At 47.1% G+C, this 16,732-nt stretch overlaps 2 protein-coding genes across 3 annotated transcripts in view; one reads left to right on the forward strand and one right to left on the reverse strand.

Annotated features, from left to right (window-relative positions):
• The window catches only part of LOC142483891 (uncharacterized), a 39,346-nt gene that overhangs the window by 13,255 nt on the left and 9,359 nt on the right, over positions 1–16,732 (forward strand). The window contains exons 5-6 of the mRNA XM_075583820.1: positions 8,485–8,539; positions 8,628–8,689. Coding sequence (XP_075439935.1) covers positions 8,485–8,539; positions 8,628–8,689 — 117 coding nt within the window. The remainder of the gene's footprint in view (positions 1–8,484; positions 8,540–8,627; positions 8,690–16,732) is intronic.
• LOC142483893 (uncharacterized) lies at positions 540–7,180 on the reverse strand. Of its 2 annotated transcripts, XM_075583823.1 has the most exons (3): positions 6,483–7,180; positions 5,470–5,649; positions 540–2,305 (listed from the first exon to the last, which is right to left on the reverse strand). In XM_075583823.1, the coding sequence occupies exons 1-3, from the start codon at positions 6,724–6,726 to the stop codon at positions 2,169–2,171; spliced, it is 561 nt and encodes a 186-aa protein (XP_075439938.1). In that variant the 5' UTR covers positions 6,727–7,180; the 3' UTR covers positions 540–2,168. The 2 variants fall into 2 exon arrangements, with proteins under 2 accessions (XP_075439938.1, XP_075439937.1); XM_075583822.1 differs by having other exon boundaries at positions 540–5,649.

The raw sequence follows: 16,732 nt of genomic DNA on the forward strand, positions 1-16,732 counted from the left end.
GGTTTTAGATCCAGTAAGTACCAACAGCAACTACAGAAGTTAGTATCTTGGGAAGCATGGGGTCCGCAGAACCAAAACGAATGCGGTTCAGCTTCATACCGATTTACAATATGTGACCTTAGTATGGAATGCTCCTTTCAGAATTAAATATCTTAACAAATGTATAGATCCTTTTTATCTTAAGTTTGATATTTACATTATATGCATGCGTTGTCTGGTTTTCAAAACGTAAACATTTTCATTGACCAAGGAGGCGCGAGCTTCCCCCCCCCCCTCTCATAAAAACCCTCTACATAAAGACATACAAATAACAAGAGGACACATATATGGAGGTAAAAGGCCGCGGCTTATTTATTAACACAAATGGGGATAGCGTACCACCTGTCCGCGCCAGAATGCTCAGGGCTGGGCAACGCAAAGGGGGCACCCGGAAGTACGTCCCGGTGACCTGCCCAATTGCTTCAAACCCCCCGATAACCAGCCCCGAGCCACTTCTGGGGAACAAGCACCTACCCCCCCCCCCCCCCAACTGCCGCCGCGACAAAGCAATTGGTCCACTGACCCCTCCATCGTTATCTTTTCTTCCTTGTCTCGAATATATACTCTTATTTATCTGCAAAATAAAGAAATGTTAACACCCCCCCCCCCAACTGCCGCCACCAACGGGCCTGTTTAACCCCCTTAAATCAGACCCGTACCGCCATACCCCTTATGACCTCTTCCAAACCTTCCTGTAAATCATTATTAAACATATCCACACCCACATCCGACAACTGTACCCCATCTTCCCTAAACCATCCACTCAATTAAAAACTAAACTGCGGGTGACGAATGACCCCACCCCCACATTGAACCAAGAAATTCCCCACCTTCCTGTTTAACCTCTTCCTCATCTTGTTAACTCTCCCCGGGATACGCGCACCTTTCCAAACCAACCTGCATATTATCTTATTATCTCGGACCAAAATAATTGCACCTTTGGCCAAAACGCTAACATGCGCGCCAAATCTTGCTTAATCTGCTGGAATAAATCAATCGACCGCAATTTTGCCACATCATTACCCCCAACATGAATAATGATGATGTCCGGTGCCCTCCTACCCCTGGCCCTAGAAATTAGCAGCGGAAAAAGACGTCCCCACCGCATCCCTCTCATCCCCCACCACGTTACCTCCACCTGCTCCATACTCAAACCTAAATTCTTTCCATACGGGCGCGAATTCACCCTCTTCCCCGCCCAGTGTACCATTGAATCTCCCACGATCCAAATTACCACGAAATCTGAGGAGGCAAAAACATGGTGGGAAAAAAGAAAAACAACAGCAGAGTGATTACTCTATCGCAACATTCTCCCCTACCAAATCCGGCCTGATGTATGTCCGGTAACTGTCTGACTTCCAGCGCCCAATCCTCCGTATCTTTGCTACCGCGAGCCCAACGCGTGCTGCTTCCGTCGCTGCCCCAATGCGAAAAGAATGCGTTCCATACTGCCCCCTTCTAACCCTTGCTGCTTGAGACACATCCGAAAGACCCGCAAATATTGAAACCTTGACAATGCCCCCCCGTTCATGTGCACTAACAGTGGACCCCCTTGTTCTGGCCTAATGGCCAAATAATCTTCCAAAGCTTTTACTGGGCACACCACACTTCCAGGCAAACCCTTCAACAAGATCCACGCTCCCTTTCCTTTCGGATCCGTTTTAGACCTCCGTACCAGCAACCTCACCAAACCTTCTCCTAAACTTACGTCAGCCCGCTGCAAGCCACCCCCTCCTTTCTTGGATACACAAACCAATTCACCTGCTCACAGAGCTGCAAAAAATGCTATGATGAATGTGACCTTAAAAAGTACTGCCTCAAAACTGGAAGAGCATACCACGTCTGTGACCCACAACAAACCTTCCAAAATTACCGGCGTCACTGGTCTTCTGCCATCCCTGCTAGTTATCCCTTTAACCATGCCTGCTAGCACCTTCCTTACCACAAAACACATCAACCCTACCATTCAGCCTAAGGAAGAACGATATACCCGCCATCTTTCTCCCTATGGATCCACCAGCTAAACACTTGTCCCTCAAACTCATCATGTGACCCAGCAAAATGTCTACCTCCGAGATCTTTCCTCCCGCCAACCTTTCCGCCTCCCGAAATTCTCGCCAAGCAGCCACCTAAGCACCCCACGTACCCGGGGCGAGTGAAGCCTTGATTATATCAATCACACCTCCGTTACCAGATCCCACAAGACTGCTGGGCACCGTTCGCCCTGGGTCTCCGCCCCCGGTGCCAACCTCCGAAACAGCTCCATCTGCAAACGTGATAATGCATCAGCAATGTTGTTCTCCACCCCAGGAACATGCCTAGCCTTGAAACCTATATTAAGCTGTAAACACCGTAACACAAAATGCCTCAACAGAACCAACACTGGTGGGGACCGTGAACCAAAATTATTCACAGCCTCCACCACACCCAAGTTGTTGGACCAAAACGTCACCTCCCTGTTAGCAAACTTGTCCCCCCAAAGATGTACAGCCACTAGTAAAGGGAAAAGTTCAAAAAATGTCAGATTCCTGATAAGCTGAGTCCCTCGCCAATCCTCTGGCCATTCCTCCGCACACCAAGCTCCATTAAAATATACACCAAACCCTACTGACCCAGCCGCATCCGTAAATAGCTGCAGCTCATCGTTCCGCGCTGGACGCCCCCTCCACAACGTCCTTCCGTTGTAACTCTGTAAGAATTCTTGCCACACCACCAAATCCTTCCGAATATCTGTTGTGACCCGAATGAAGTGGTTGGGACACCTTACCCCCGCTGTAGCTGCTGACAAGCGCCTGGAAAACACCCTTCCCACAGGCATAATGCGAGCTGCAAGCACCAAATGGCCCATCAAAACCGGAAACTGTCTTAATGAGGCCTTCCTAAGAAGCATGAAATCCTTTATCATACTCTCCAAAACAACTAACTTCTCAGGAGGTAACCTATATTCCCTGTTCACTGAATCAATTACTATGCCCAGAAAACTGAGAGTGGTCGTGGGTGCCACTGTTTTTTCATTCGCCAAAGGAACCCCAAATTCGCGCGCCATGGCTGAAAATGAAAAAGCCACCTTGCGCACAAATCAGACCCCTGCGGACCAACGAAAAGGAAATCATCCAAATAATGTATGATCCCTGCTGCCTGCACCCTATTGCGGATCACCCACTCCAAAAATGTGCTGAATGTTTCAAAATAAAAACAAGACAATGCACAACCCATAGGTAAACAAAGGTCAACAAAATAAAGCCCTTCCAACATACAGCCCGATAAATGAAAACCATCTGGATGTACCGGCAAGAGTCTGAAAGCTGACTTAACGTCAGCCTTCGCCATCAATGCCCCCTGCCCCATCCTTCCCACCAAAGCCGCCGCTTGATCAAAAGTGGCGTAGCTTACTGAGCATAAGTCCCTATCTATCCCGTCATTAACTGACGACCCTTTCGGGTAAGACAGATGTTGAATTAACCTGAAAGCCCCCGTCTCCTTTTTTGGAACCACTCCCAACAGTGACACCCTAAGATTTTTCAGTGGCGGGGAAAGGAAAGGGCCCGCCATTCTGCCCAACTCAATCTCTTTATCAATTTTTTCTTTTGCCACATCCCCATTCAACCTGACCAACTTCAAATTCCTCTCGCCCCCCGATCCCTCCTGATACTCAAAGGGGATCCTGAATCCTTCCTTAAACCCCTCTCGTAATAAGCTAGCTGCCCGTCTATTGGGGTATTTTTCCAAAATGTGCTGAATGTTTCAAAATAAAAACAAGACAATGCACAACCCATAGGTAAACAAAGGTCAACAAAATAACGCCCTTCCAACATACAGCCCGATAAATGAAAACCATCTGGATGTACCGGCAAGAGTCTGAAAGCTGACTTAACGTCAGCCTTCGCCATCAATGCCCCCTGCCCCATCCTTCCCACCAAAGCCGCCGCTTGATCAAAAGTGGCGTAGCTTACGGAGCATAAGTCCCTATCTATCCCGTCATTAACTGACGACCCTTTCGGGTAAGACAGATGTTGAATTAACCTGAAAGCCCCCGCCTCCTTTTTCGGAACCACTCCCAACAGCGACACCCTAAGATTTTTCAGGGGCGGGGAAAGGAAAGGGCCCGCCATTCTGCCCAACTCAATCTCTTTATCAATTTTTTCTTTTGCCACATCCCCATTCAACCTGACCGACTTCAAATTCCTCTCGCCCCCCGATCCCTCCTGATACTCAAAGGGGATCCTGAATCCTTCCTTAAACCCCTCTCGTAATAAGCTAGCTGCCCGTCTATTGGGGTATTTTTCCAGCCAAGGCGCCATTGCCTCTGCTGAAACTGGCGTTCCCGCCTTCCTGAACAGCCTGCTGTCCTGCTCCCTTGAAACCCTTACTATCTTTCTTAAAGCACTTTGATTTGGGATGCTGACCCCCGCACCCAGCGCAAGTATGTTGGAATCTACATACAATTCTCAAAATTGCATCTTGACTCGTTGTAACGCCAACATACCCCCGACTGCTTCCCACCTGCACGCCCTCTCCCTGATGTGCGCACCTGAAAATGCTCCCGCCAGACCCCTTTGAGGCTATTTGACCCACGAAAGGACGACCCCCCGTGTTTCTGAAACGCTTTTCTAATCGTATCCTGATACTTAAAAAGCGCCGAGCATAAATGCGGATCCTTTTCCCCCGCAACGCCCGCCAAAATCCCAAATGCCTGCGACCAATTACTGAACTTGCGAGGAAAAAGACGCTTTTCCACATCCTCCTTTTTAGCCTCCCCCTTTTTTTTTCCGGATTTAGCTACCGCTTCATTGTAACCCGGAAGCAATGACAAAATCTCAACGTAATCACCCGCCCAAATCTTTTCCTTTACTTCCTTTGACAAATGCACGCCTAAGGAACGTGATATGGTCGTACATGAGTCCCCATAGGCCGCATCCGGCAGCCTTTTTGAACCTGCCAATGGCCTTCCGAGCCCTGTCCCCTGCCCAGCACCTGAATTCACCACCGGATGCTCACCTAACAAACTAACAACTGTCGTTAAATCAGCTCCTTGTCCCGCCACCTGCACCGGCAATGCTGTGGCCGATGCCAACGCATCTTGAATAACTTTCGGCACTGTGCTAAGGGTACAACCTGCTGTACTCTCCCCACCCAAAGACACCTGAGCCAACTCTCCACCCACTGTTCCACGGTTGCTCCCCCCATCAAGCACTGAATCTGACCCCCCCTGCCGCTCACTTGACTTGCATGCCTCCACTGCTTGCTTAGTGGATAATAACGTTGTCATCGGCAATAAAGCTAACTGAACGCCCTTAACCACCGCACTAATCATTCTTGCCTCGGCATCGCCCGCTAACCCCAACTCCAACACCTGTGGCCCAGGGGAGCTAACAATGCCCGGCAAGGTAACGCCCTTATTTCCCAAACAAGCAACTCTTTTTCGCTTACCCTTCGATGCCCCAGTCCCCGGCGGTGTTTTGAACCGCCTGTCGGGACCTGCCCCAAGACCCTTGTCCTCTAAGCCTCTGACAGCAAGCTCAACCCGAGGCCCGGACCGCTTGCGAGCCGTGGACGACGTACCAGCGCCACGAAGCGAGGTCGACCGCGTCCCGGCCGTTCCAGATTTACCTGTAAATGAGGAAGCAAATATTAAACCCCCAATTAAGCTAACCTTTATTCCTGAATAAACGCTTATTTTTTTTTTTTTTTTAAAAGGACCAATCCTTTACCTACGTTCTCTTCTAGGCTGGGACCAAACCCCCCAACCTCTATTTTTTTTTTTTTTTTTTTTTTTTTTATTACCAACTATCCTTTTCCAGCTTTCCTTTCACCAGTAACCGGCTATGGCGAGCATGTCGGCCCTCTCCCAAAATCCCCCCCTTTTTTTTTTTTTTAGGGGAGAAATGGAATACTTAGCCACCTACTGCTCGCCTCCATCCATGCTTTTTTTTTTTTTTTTTATATAAGGTTGGGACCCATGTCCCACCCCTGTTTTTCCAGGGACCCATGTCCCACCCTTGTTTTTTTTTTTTATTTATTTTTTTTTTCTCAGGGACCCATGTCCCACCCTTGTTTTTTCCAGGGACCCATGTCCCACCCTTGCTTTTTCCAGGGACCCATGTCCCACACCGGTTTTTGTGGGGACCCATGTCCAACACTTGTTTTTGTGGGGACCCATGTCCCACACCTGTTTTTGTGGAGACCCATGTCCCACCCCTGTTTTTTCCAGGGGCCCATGTCCCACACCTGTTTTTGTGGGGACCCATGTCCAACACTTGTTTTTTGTGGGGACCCATGTCGCACACCTGTTTTTGTGGAGACCCATGTCCCACCCCTGTTTTTCCAGGGACCCAATGTCCCACACCTGTTCATGTGGGAACCCATCTCCCAGGCTCCTCCCAAAAGTCACCCAGCCTTCAACCAAATAGGCTGTGATTTCCAAAAACTCCGCCATGACATACCCTTCTGCACCACCAACGCTTCCCGTGCTCCGTAACTAGGACCCCCTTCATCACTTGATGATGGCCACGCCTCAGCGCAGGTAGCATGGGAACCACCCTGTCCTCTCGCGTTTCCACGACTGCCCAAACTTCCTTGATCACTTCCAGCTTTCAGCACTAGTGCACACATCTGCTTCTGAAACCATCCTTCCTCATTGTTGTGCGCCTCCGCCAAAAGCTGCATGGTGCTGACCTGAAAGGACATCGCTACTAGCGCTGAATTTATCCAATGGCTCGTCAAACACTGGTTTAATTCCACCACCTAAATCCTGCCAGCAAACTACTCTTGAACTCTTGCCTGGCCGATCTTTCCACGAAAACCAGTTCACTTGAATAGACTTAGAACCGCTCTAAAGCTTTTTTTTTTTTTTAAGTATGGTGTCACCCACGACACGAAAAACCTTAGAATTGGCTTCCATTAACCACAACCAAGACCAACCTCAAAAGGCGTTTTTTTTTTTTTAAACCTTTTTTTTTTTTTAATATATATTTTTAATTATTTATTTAATTATTATTATTTTTTTAAATGGACAGCCCCTGTTTAAAAGAGTGGAAGAAAAAAGGGGGGGAAGGAAAAGGGCCAATATCTCCCCAAGGAGGAGGGAGGAGGGGGGGCAAAAGCCCACCATTCCAGCCAAACCACGAACAGCCCCCTCCCCCAGACGTAATAACAGCCTTGCCCCCAGCCCCCCCCCAAAAAAACCACCCCCTGATCATCGTCAGGAGGCGGAACCACATGACACTCGTGTATGCAAAGACCTCCCTTGCCATTAGCCCAACCGCACGGCTAAGCGTGGGCTGGGCGAGCCTCTCTTCCCCCCCCCAGCCACACAAGCGGCCACAATAGGAGGACAGGAACAGGGCTCGCAAACGGCGCCAAGCAAAAACCTCCTCCACGCCGATGCGCCTTCCTACACGCATCAGCCCCAGGTAGGAGTCACTCTCCTCATCCTTCTCCCTCCTCCCCCCGCCGCTGCTACCAATAAAACAGCGCGATAACGAAAGGCAGGACAAAAACCTATCCCTACTCGCAATCCCCAACCTCCCCCCGAGCACCGGCAAAACCGGCAAAAACACATGGGGGGGGGGGGGGGGCGGAGGGTCCCTCACCACGAGGAAGGAAGGGAGGTCCCACGCAGGACAAAAAACAACAGCCTTACTTGCAATTCCCCCCCCCCCCCCCCCCCGGGCACTGGCAAAACCGGCAAAAACACACGGGGGGAGGCGGAGGGTCCCTCACCACGAGGAGGGAAGGGAAAATCCCTCACCCCGGGAGGGGGGCCCAAATCAAACCAATTTTAACCTACTAAACGCAGGAGAAGAGAGGAGAGTGTGTGAAACTGTTGAACGCCAAGGAACAAGTGACAGTTGCTTGTTCCTTGGCTCTATTTAAAAACTAACCGCCCCAACTGCCTTCCCTGATCGTGCACGCGACCAACAGCCTAGCTGGGGGGGGGGGGGGGCCGCACCCCCCGGTCAATAGCTGTAGCCACCCATGCGGGCTAGGCCAGCTCTATAACGGGTAATGAGGATATTACATTTAGATTTTTTTTTTTTAATACGTGGGGTTTATTGATTGTTATTCACATGTTCCAATGATAAAGGGGGTGACCCCCTTGCCAGGTGTGATTTGCCTTTTGTGTTGGCAAAACAGAGTGTAGAGTAGATTATTGATTTTATCTATGAAGCATGTTTATACAGTAGCTGAATATAGATTCCCAGTTCACCAGCGTGGCCTCAAATTCTCTCGCCTCACAATTCCATCATTTTAACTTGAGTATGGTTTAACCAGCATTTATCAGCTGGCTGTTCATAGGAGTTATCAAAAAGTCGAACGAAGATGCAATGCTGATACCTGAAATTTGTTTTAATGGGTGACATTATTTACCAGACATCCATATTCTGTAATTATTTCACTGTTTTTAGAATAAAGGTGTGATACTTTCGTTTTACTCCTTGTCAGGTGCATGCGATTGAAGATAATATTAATGTGTGCTGTGACAGCTACGTTATCTCCGGTAAGAAGGATAAAATATTACTCTGTCCCTAAAAAAAAAAAATACTAAATGAATTGGTTTGCAAGAATATATTTTCTTTCTGTTAAAGGTGAAGATGACAGTGGAAGCCATCCAGATACTACCAGCAATTCCGAACTGAAATCTTCTAATGTAAGTACTGTCACAGGAGACCAGAACTTTTACACCGGGATCACTAGCACCAAATAGGACAAGGTTGTTGAGTAAAATGAGGTTTATTCTGGCACGCCAGCAGACAAAACAAAGATGCACAAAGCAAGATACAATACCACCTGGGGAGTAGACTAGCCTCGCTAGGTGCAGGGGCCTGCTTCAAAAAGGCTTGCCCTGTCCGCTTCTCGTCCAGGATATCAGAGTGCTGATCACACAGCAGCCCCTCTAACGTATCTCCAGCTGGTCACAGTCAAGATCCAAACTCCTTCACAGAATGTCTCCCAGATAGATTCTCTGATCAGCAGTGCCTCTTATATAGCCCTCTGTTGCTATCCTTTACATGGGACGGGTTGCTGGCCAATCAGAGCAGACCTGATTGACCACTCTTTCCCACTCGCCAAATGTCTTTAACACCTCCACGTTCCCAGCCTTTGTCACAATACACATTTCTCTGAAGGAACCTCAGCTGATTAAATCACAGAGTCCCCTCTATAGAAATGTACACATGCAAATCACATTACAAGTCTGTCATCTTAGAAATGAGCACATACAGTCACCTAATCCAATTTACACTTTACAGGGCTGACTCCCAAATCACATCACAGAACAATGTTGATTCACTAAACTGGGGGCTTGCATTTACAGGGAATAAAGTGCTTTGATTTACATACATAGTGCATTATACTTTCCCTGTTCTCCCCCAGATATTAAAGTACATTTGGCCAAAATAAGCCTTACATAGGTGGCCAAGTTACATGGATTATGGGGTAGCTAGCTGGGCTTCATCCCAGTTTTGTGATGACAGCTACCCCATCCATCACAAGTACAGGTAGTCCTCGCTGTCCAACGTTTCACATTACAATGAATGGCATATCCAATGCTTTACAATGCAACCCTATGGGCCATTTTTCTACGCCGGAATGCGTTATCCAACGCTCACCACCACTGATTAACATGGGACTCACTTTACAACGTTTTCATTATCCAACGCTACTTCCAGAACGGATTCTGTTGGATAACCAAGGACTGCCTGTTATTTATTTGCTCCTGATAATGAATGCAACACGAAGGCCTCGGTCAGGGTGGCGCTGAGCGGGCGCTCACGCTGGCCGCGATGAAACACATTGCGACAATGTGTGGCCAGTGTGAGCAAGTGCATGAGCGGCGCCTACCTGCTTGCCAAAGCAAGCAAAATTGAATTTGTTCCTCGCACATCACGTGAGCTGTTTGCCCAATGAGGGCGAACCAGCTCTGTGACGTCATGGCCGCGCCCCCAGTGTGCGCATCTAGCCAGCCACAAATCTCCCAACCGAGCAGGGAGAGTGACGTCACCGCGCATGAGCGCCCGCTCCCTGCCTGGCCTCTGCCTAAGGCTTAATAAATTGTTTGCATGAGAATGTTTTGCTTTATTGTTCAGCCATTAACTACATTATTTAGGGTGCTTTTGTGTGTACCTCTGATGGGGAGGGAGCGTCCTTCTAATCATTCAATCTGACTACATCTGTCTGTCTTCAATGACAAAAACACTCTAACATGGAGTGAAATGAGTGTGGAGGTAATTGCAGCAGTTCAATGAACCAATCCCTATTAGTATTTATATTGACAGGAAACAAAAACAAAAAGAACTTACCCTGTTACTCTTCCGTCACTATGTATTAATGTTCCTTCATAGTTTTAAATGATTCAATGACTGTCATACATTTTTTAATAAACCAACAACTAGAATTTTTCAGAGATAATTGAGTGTACAGAGATTTACAAACCCCTGCATCTCTTTTTCATGTGCAGATGAAGATGCACAACTCTCTCAGCGATTACCCGCACGATCTAGCGTGCCTAAAAGGGTTCAGTTGTTGCTGCTCCCTCATTGGATACAGTGAAATTCATTATTAACTTATTACATTGTTTTGCTGGTGACTTAATTGCCTGATCTATTTTCTTATATATACGCTCCGCGCTGAGCCCCTGCATCCTCAATGAGGATGCCTTGAGAGGGGGCTCACGCGAGCGTCCGCAGGCATGCTGAGGCGCTGGATTTTTCAGCCGACAGCCAAGCTGTTTTTCAGAGCGCTGTCGGCTGAAAACAACCAATCAGCGCGGAGCAGCGTCAATGTCACGGCGCCGTGACGTTGACATTGGTGCGTCGCGGGCGATTGGCCCAGCGACGTCACTGCCCCGCCTCCCTCAGTCTCCCCCCGCCTCCGATCGCGCCCGCTGGCTCGCCTGCATGGGCATGAAATCGCGCAGATTTCAGCAGGCGAGCCTCAGCGTCAGCGCGGTCCAGCCCTGCTTCCCCTTCTATGGACCCAGCCTTAGGCTTGGATTTGAACCAGGGATGGTGGCTATTTTGTCCGATGTGGAATGTGTTGCTTACAAAAACAGGAAGTCCATCTTCAGTTTGGAGGCAAACTGACCACCAGAATTTCCCACGTTTGCGCAATGTAACCATTTATTTAAAATTCGTTTTTGAGAGACGGGCTTTTTTTCTGTTTCAATTTTGTTGTTGCAATTAGTTAATACAAAGAAGTGAGATTTTAGCTCAGGGGACGGGTTTAAAGCTGCAGTTCAAGCAATATCCTACGTGTATGTTTGTTTTAATAAATCAGTTCTGTACAATGAGAAAATACTTGTAGCCCTTTTTTTTTTTTAACAATTTTTTAAAGACATTTTTAATGTATTATAATGTAACAAGCATTTTTGTTTCTATAGCAACCATTTACAAAGTCACACACACTTCCTCTTCTGAAACGCTCTGGCATACCCCTTTTGCCCTCTCTAGCAGTACACCAATTGTATCTAGTGGCTGCCTGGTCACATGATCTTTCCCACAGAACTTTGCATCTTGGGGAATCTTCTGCTGCCCTAATGGTGATGTAAAGAACCCCCAAAACCAAATCTTCAGCGATTAATTACAGGAGAAACAATCGATCTGCAGCTTAGCTAATCACTTGTCAGTGTGCAGATTTTATTGATGCACATATTAAATGAAAAAATAAATACATTAAAAAAAAACGGCAGCCTGAACTGCAGATTTAAGTAAATCATTCCATTTATGTGACACCCCATACTTTTTGGATCAAGTTAAAGGTCTATTTTCCCGTGGGAGGTATCCACAAAATATCACTGCACAGTATGGTCTGTCCAAAATGAAATCGGAAGGTGGGTGCTGAATCCTCCCCTTCTTCCCTTTTTTTTTAAAAATTATATAAATATGCTTCATGATCTATTCTATACTATATATAGTGATATATATATATATATATATATATATATATATATATATATATATATATATATATATATATATATATATATATATATTTTTAACAGGATCATGCTCCTTTAGTGCATTTTTCAGATCTGAAGCTTGGGAAAAAATATGTTGCAGATGTAGATATTATTGTTCACTTCAATGAAAGAGCAATTCCTAAAACATTGGCCGTAAGTATATATTTTTGAATCTTACATTTTAGAACCACTGCTCTGTACACATTGCAAGTTCTCTCCAAACAACTCTTCCACACACACATTTTCCATGATATCTCACTTTTTAGTCTCCTATTCCTCAACTTGCATCCAAAACCTCTGCCGGGTCCAAACATTTTCTACCTACCCTGGAACATCAAATTTGCCTTACCCTTCACATAAGGTGTCTGAAAAACGCCTTCCTTCGAAGAATGGTTTTCAACATCCTCCTGTTATGTTACTCTGCTTATTCCTGCCTCTACTGCAACACACATTAGCTCAGGGGTGGGCAACTCCAATCCTCATGGGCCACCAACAGGTCCGGTATTAAGGATATCCCTGCTTCAGCGCAGGTGGCAGTTTTTGACTGAGCCACCTGTGCTGACGCAGGAATATCATTAATACCAGACCTGTTGGTGGCCCTTGAGGACTGGAGTTGCCCACCCCTGTGCTAGATTCATAGTAGTCTTTACAACCACACCCATCTTTTGAAGTGAAACTTTAATGGCACCTAGTAAATTCTCATAGGACAAAATCTCCTTCACGGAGGCGAAAATGTGTAACGGAAGTGACGTAATTTGCTGGTGCTGCACCGCGCATACACAGAAGTGGTCGCCGCATGCGCAGGTGACATCAGAACCGCTTGTGCAGGAGCAGTCAGAGTGCATGCGCAGAAGCGGCAAAAGTTGCATCCACATGCGTACAAACGCCTGATGGCATTCGCGCATGTGCTGAAGAACTTTTCCATTATCGTGCATGCGCAGAAACAACTAACAGAGGCCAGCACCGCATTCGCAGAAACGACCAGAGCCGCTTGTGCATGCGTGTAAACGGCCGTCCACCCTCACGCATGCATAGAAGAGGTTTCCCATTTTCACGCATGTGCAGAAACAGCCAGAGCTGCTTGCACATGTGCTGGATGTTGGGAAACGTTGCTATGGTGTTCCCACTATTTATGGCACACCTGGCACATTTTGTGAGGTAAATTCTCGCTTCATCAAAGGTGATTCAATAGCCCTCTAAATGAGCAGAACATGAGCTTATAAAGAAGTAACAATTGATATTACACACCCATCTGTTAAATTCATTGTATGTATGAAAGAAAGTACAACTCTGTCTTGTCCTCGTCTCTTGATCTACATGCCCCGCTTTCTCTCTGCCGCCCTCGCCCTTCTAACCCTAGACCCTGGCTAAATTCCCACACGCGCATGCTGCGTTCCTCCACTCGTTCCTCTGAACGCCTCTGGAGGAAGTCTCACACTCTCGCAGACTTCCTTCACTACAAATTTATGCTATCCTGTTTCAACTCTGCCCTCTCGCAAGCTAAACAAGCCTACTTTTCTGCACTAATCAACATGCACAAGTCTAACCCACGCCGACTGTTCTCTGTCTTTGATACTCTACTCAAACCACCCTCAGCTGCCTCTCCTTCTTCCATCTCCGCTCAGGACTTTGCTGACTATTTTAAGGAAAAGGTGGAATCCATACGGCAGAACATCCCCTCTGTTCCTTCCCCCCATCCTACACCTCTTCCTAACTCTCCTCCTGCCTTCCTTGAGTCTTTTTCCACTGTCTCAGAGGAGGATGTGTCGCTGTTGATCTCCTCTTCTCCCTCTACCACTTGCCCTCTTGACCCCATTCCCTCCCATCTCCTAAAACCTCTAGCTCCTACTATAATCCCTACGCTTACACACATTTTTAACTCCTCCCTCTGCTCTGGAACCTTTCCATCCTCCTTCAAACATGCAACAGTCATACCATTACTCAAAAACAGCAAGCTTGACCCTACCTGTCTTTCTAACTATCGACCTGTCTCCCTCCTGCCTTTTGCCTCTAAACTACTTGAACGTCTTGTATTCTCTCGCTTGCTCCATTTTCTCAACACCTATTCTCTCCTAGACCCTCTACAATCTGGCTTCCGCACTGCTCACTCCACCGAAACAGCCCTCACCAAAATAACTGACGACCTCCATGCTGCCAAAGACAGAGGTCATTACACTCTGCTCATATTACTCGACCTCTCTGCAGCATTTGACACCGTGGACCACCCTCTTCTCCTCCACATTCTCCATACTCTAGGTATTCGGAACAAAGCTCTATCATGGATCTCATCCTACCTCTCCCATCGTACTTTTAGTGTCTCTTCTGCTAACACCTCCTCCTCCTCTTTTGATCTCTCTTTGGGGGTACCCCAGGGCTCTGTCCTGGGACCTCTTCTCTTTTCTCTGTACACACTCTCTATAGGTGACCTAATAACATCTTTTGGGTTTAATTATCACCTCTTTGCCGACGACACACAAATATACTTTTCAACACCTGACCTTACACCTGCTGTACAAACCAAAGTTTCTGAATGTCTCTCTGCTATATCATCCTGGATGGCCCTCCGACGCCTTAAACTCAACATGGCTAAAACAGAGCTCCTCATACTTCCTCCCAAACCTGGCCCTACTACCTCCTTCCACATTACTGTTGGAACTACAATCATTCACCCAGTAGCCCAAGCACGCTGCCTAGGGGTCACACTCGACTCCTCTCTCACATTCGCCCCTCACATTCAAAACATTTCTAAAACTTGTCGCTTTTTCCTCCGCAATATAACTAAGATACGCCCTTTCCTCTGTTGTTCGACTGCTAAAACTCTGACTCAGGCCCTCATTCTCTCCCGTCTTGATTACTGTAACCTCCTGCTGTCTGGCCTTCCTGCCTCTCACCTGTCTCCCCTACAATCTATCCTAAATGCTGCTGCCAGAATCACTCTACTCTTTCCTAGATCTGTCTCAGCATCTCCCCTCATGAAATCCCTCTCCTGGCTTCCGATCAAATCCCGCATCTCACACTCCATTCTTCTCCTCACTTTTAAAGCTTTACACTTTTCTGCTCCTCCTTACATCTCAGCCCTAATTTCTCGCTATGCACCATCCCGACTCTTGCGTTCTGCTCAAGGATGTCTACTTTCTACCCCCTTTGTATCTAAAGCCCTCTCCCGCCTTAAACCTTTTTCACTGACTGCCCCACACCTCTGGAATGCCCTTCCCCTCAGTACCCGACTTGCACCCTCTCTATCCACCTTTAAGACCCACCTTAAGACACACTTACTTAAAGAAGCATATGAATAGCACTGTGGATATTCTGAACACAGGATACATAAAGATTGGCCCCCTGCAGACGCACTTACCAGAACTCCCTCCTACTGTCTGTGTACGTTCTCCCTACCTACCAATTAGAATGCAAGCTCCTCAGGGCAGGGACTCCTCTTCCGAAATGTTACTTTTATGTCTAAAGCACTTATTCCCATGATCTGTTATTTATATTATCTGTTATTTATTTGATTACCACATGTATTACTACTGTGAAGCGCTATGTACACTAATGGCGCTATATAAATAAAGACATACAATACAATACAATACAATACAATGTATGCAACTGTCTAAATAAACAAACACTTCTGGTCTAAGGATAATTGAAAAAAAAAACTTAGTATGTGTGTTGAAAATTTATGAATGAAAAGAACCAGCAACACAAGCATGAGGATGAATAATAAATAAAATACAAATGTATCACATACTGTAACTAAGGACAACATGGGTAATCCTGAATGAAAGCAAAATATAGAAGTGAGTTTTTAAAAAAAAGTGTGTGCCGATCACGCGCGTTCGAAGTGAAACTTCTTTGTTTTGTCACTGATTTGTATTTTGATTTTTATGATTTTGATTGAATGAAAGACTTTTGAAAGTATCGGCATTTAGATACTTTAAAATCCAAATTATGTATACAGGTAAACCCCGTTATAGCGCGGTCCTCGGGGACCACCCGATCCGACCGCGCTACAAACGGGGTCGCGCTAATTAAATTAATTAATTAATTAAACAAATTTAAAAATGGCCGCCGCGCCCGGGGTTCCGTGTCTACAGAGGGGGGAGAGCTGGGATCGCATCATCGCACTGTGCTGCACTGTGCTACTCCTCCCTCCTCCCCAGCAGTCAGAGAGCTGCAGGCAGTGCTTGGAGAGTGCGAGGCTCAGGGCTGCAGCCTTCTCTCCATGGCAATTTTACTCACATGTCCACTGATCACCCGCACAGCAGCTTCTCCTGCTCTCACTCGCAAACTTTTCAGGGACGCCAGGGGAGCCTGCCCTGTCTAGAAAGAGAGCTGTGTGTCTGTGTGTCTGTGTTCCTGATAGCTTCTCCTGCTCTACACCACAGACATTCTATCCTGTGTGTGGGGGGGGGGGGAGAGGGAGAGAGTGTGTGTGTCCTGTGAGTGTGTGTGCTGTGCAGTGTCCTGTGAGTGTGTGTACTGTGCAGTGTCCTGTCAGTGTGTGTGCTGTGCAGTGTCCTGTGAGTGTGTGTGCTGTGCAGTGTCCTGTGAGTGTGTGTGCAGTGTCCTGTGAATGTGTGTGCAGTGTGCAGTATCCTGTGAGTGTGTGCAGTGTCCTGTGAGTGTGTGCAGTGTCCTGTGAGTGTGTGCAGTGTCCTGTGAGTGTGTGCAGTGTGCAGTGTCCTGTGAGTGTGTGCAGTGTCCTGTGAGTGTGTGCAGTGTGTGTGCAGTGTG

The sequence above is a fragment of the Ascaphus truei genome, unplaced genomic scaffold (assembly GCF_040206685.1).
Source record: "Ascaphus truei isolate aAscTru1 unplaced genomic scaffold, aAscTru1.hap1 HAP1_SCAFFOLD_386, whole genome shotgun sequence".
Taxonomy (NCBI): domain Eukaryota; kingdom Metazoa; phylum Chordata; class Amphibia; order Anura; family Ascaphidae; genus Ascaphus; species Ascaphus truei.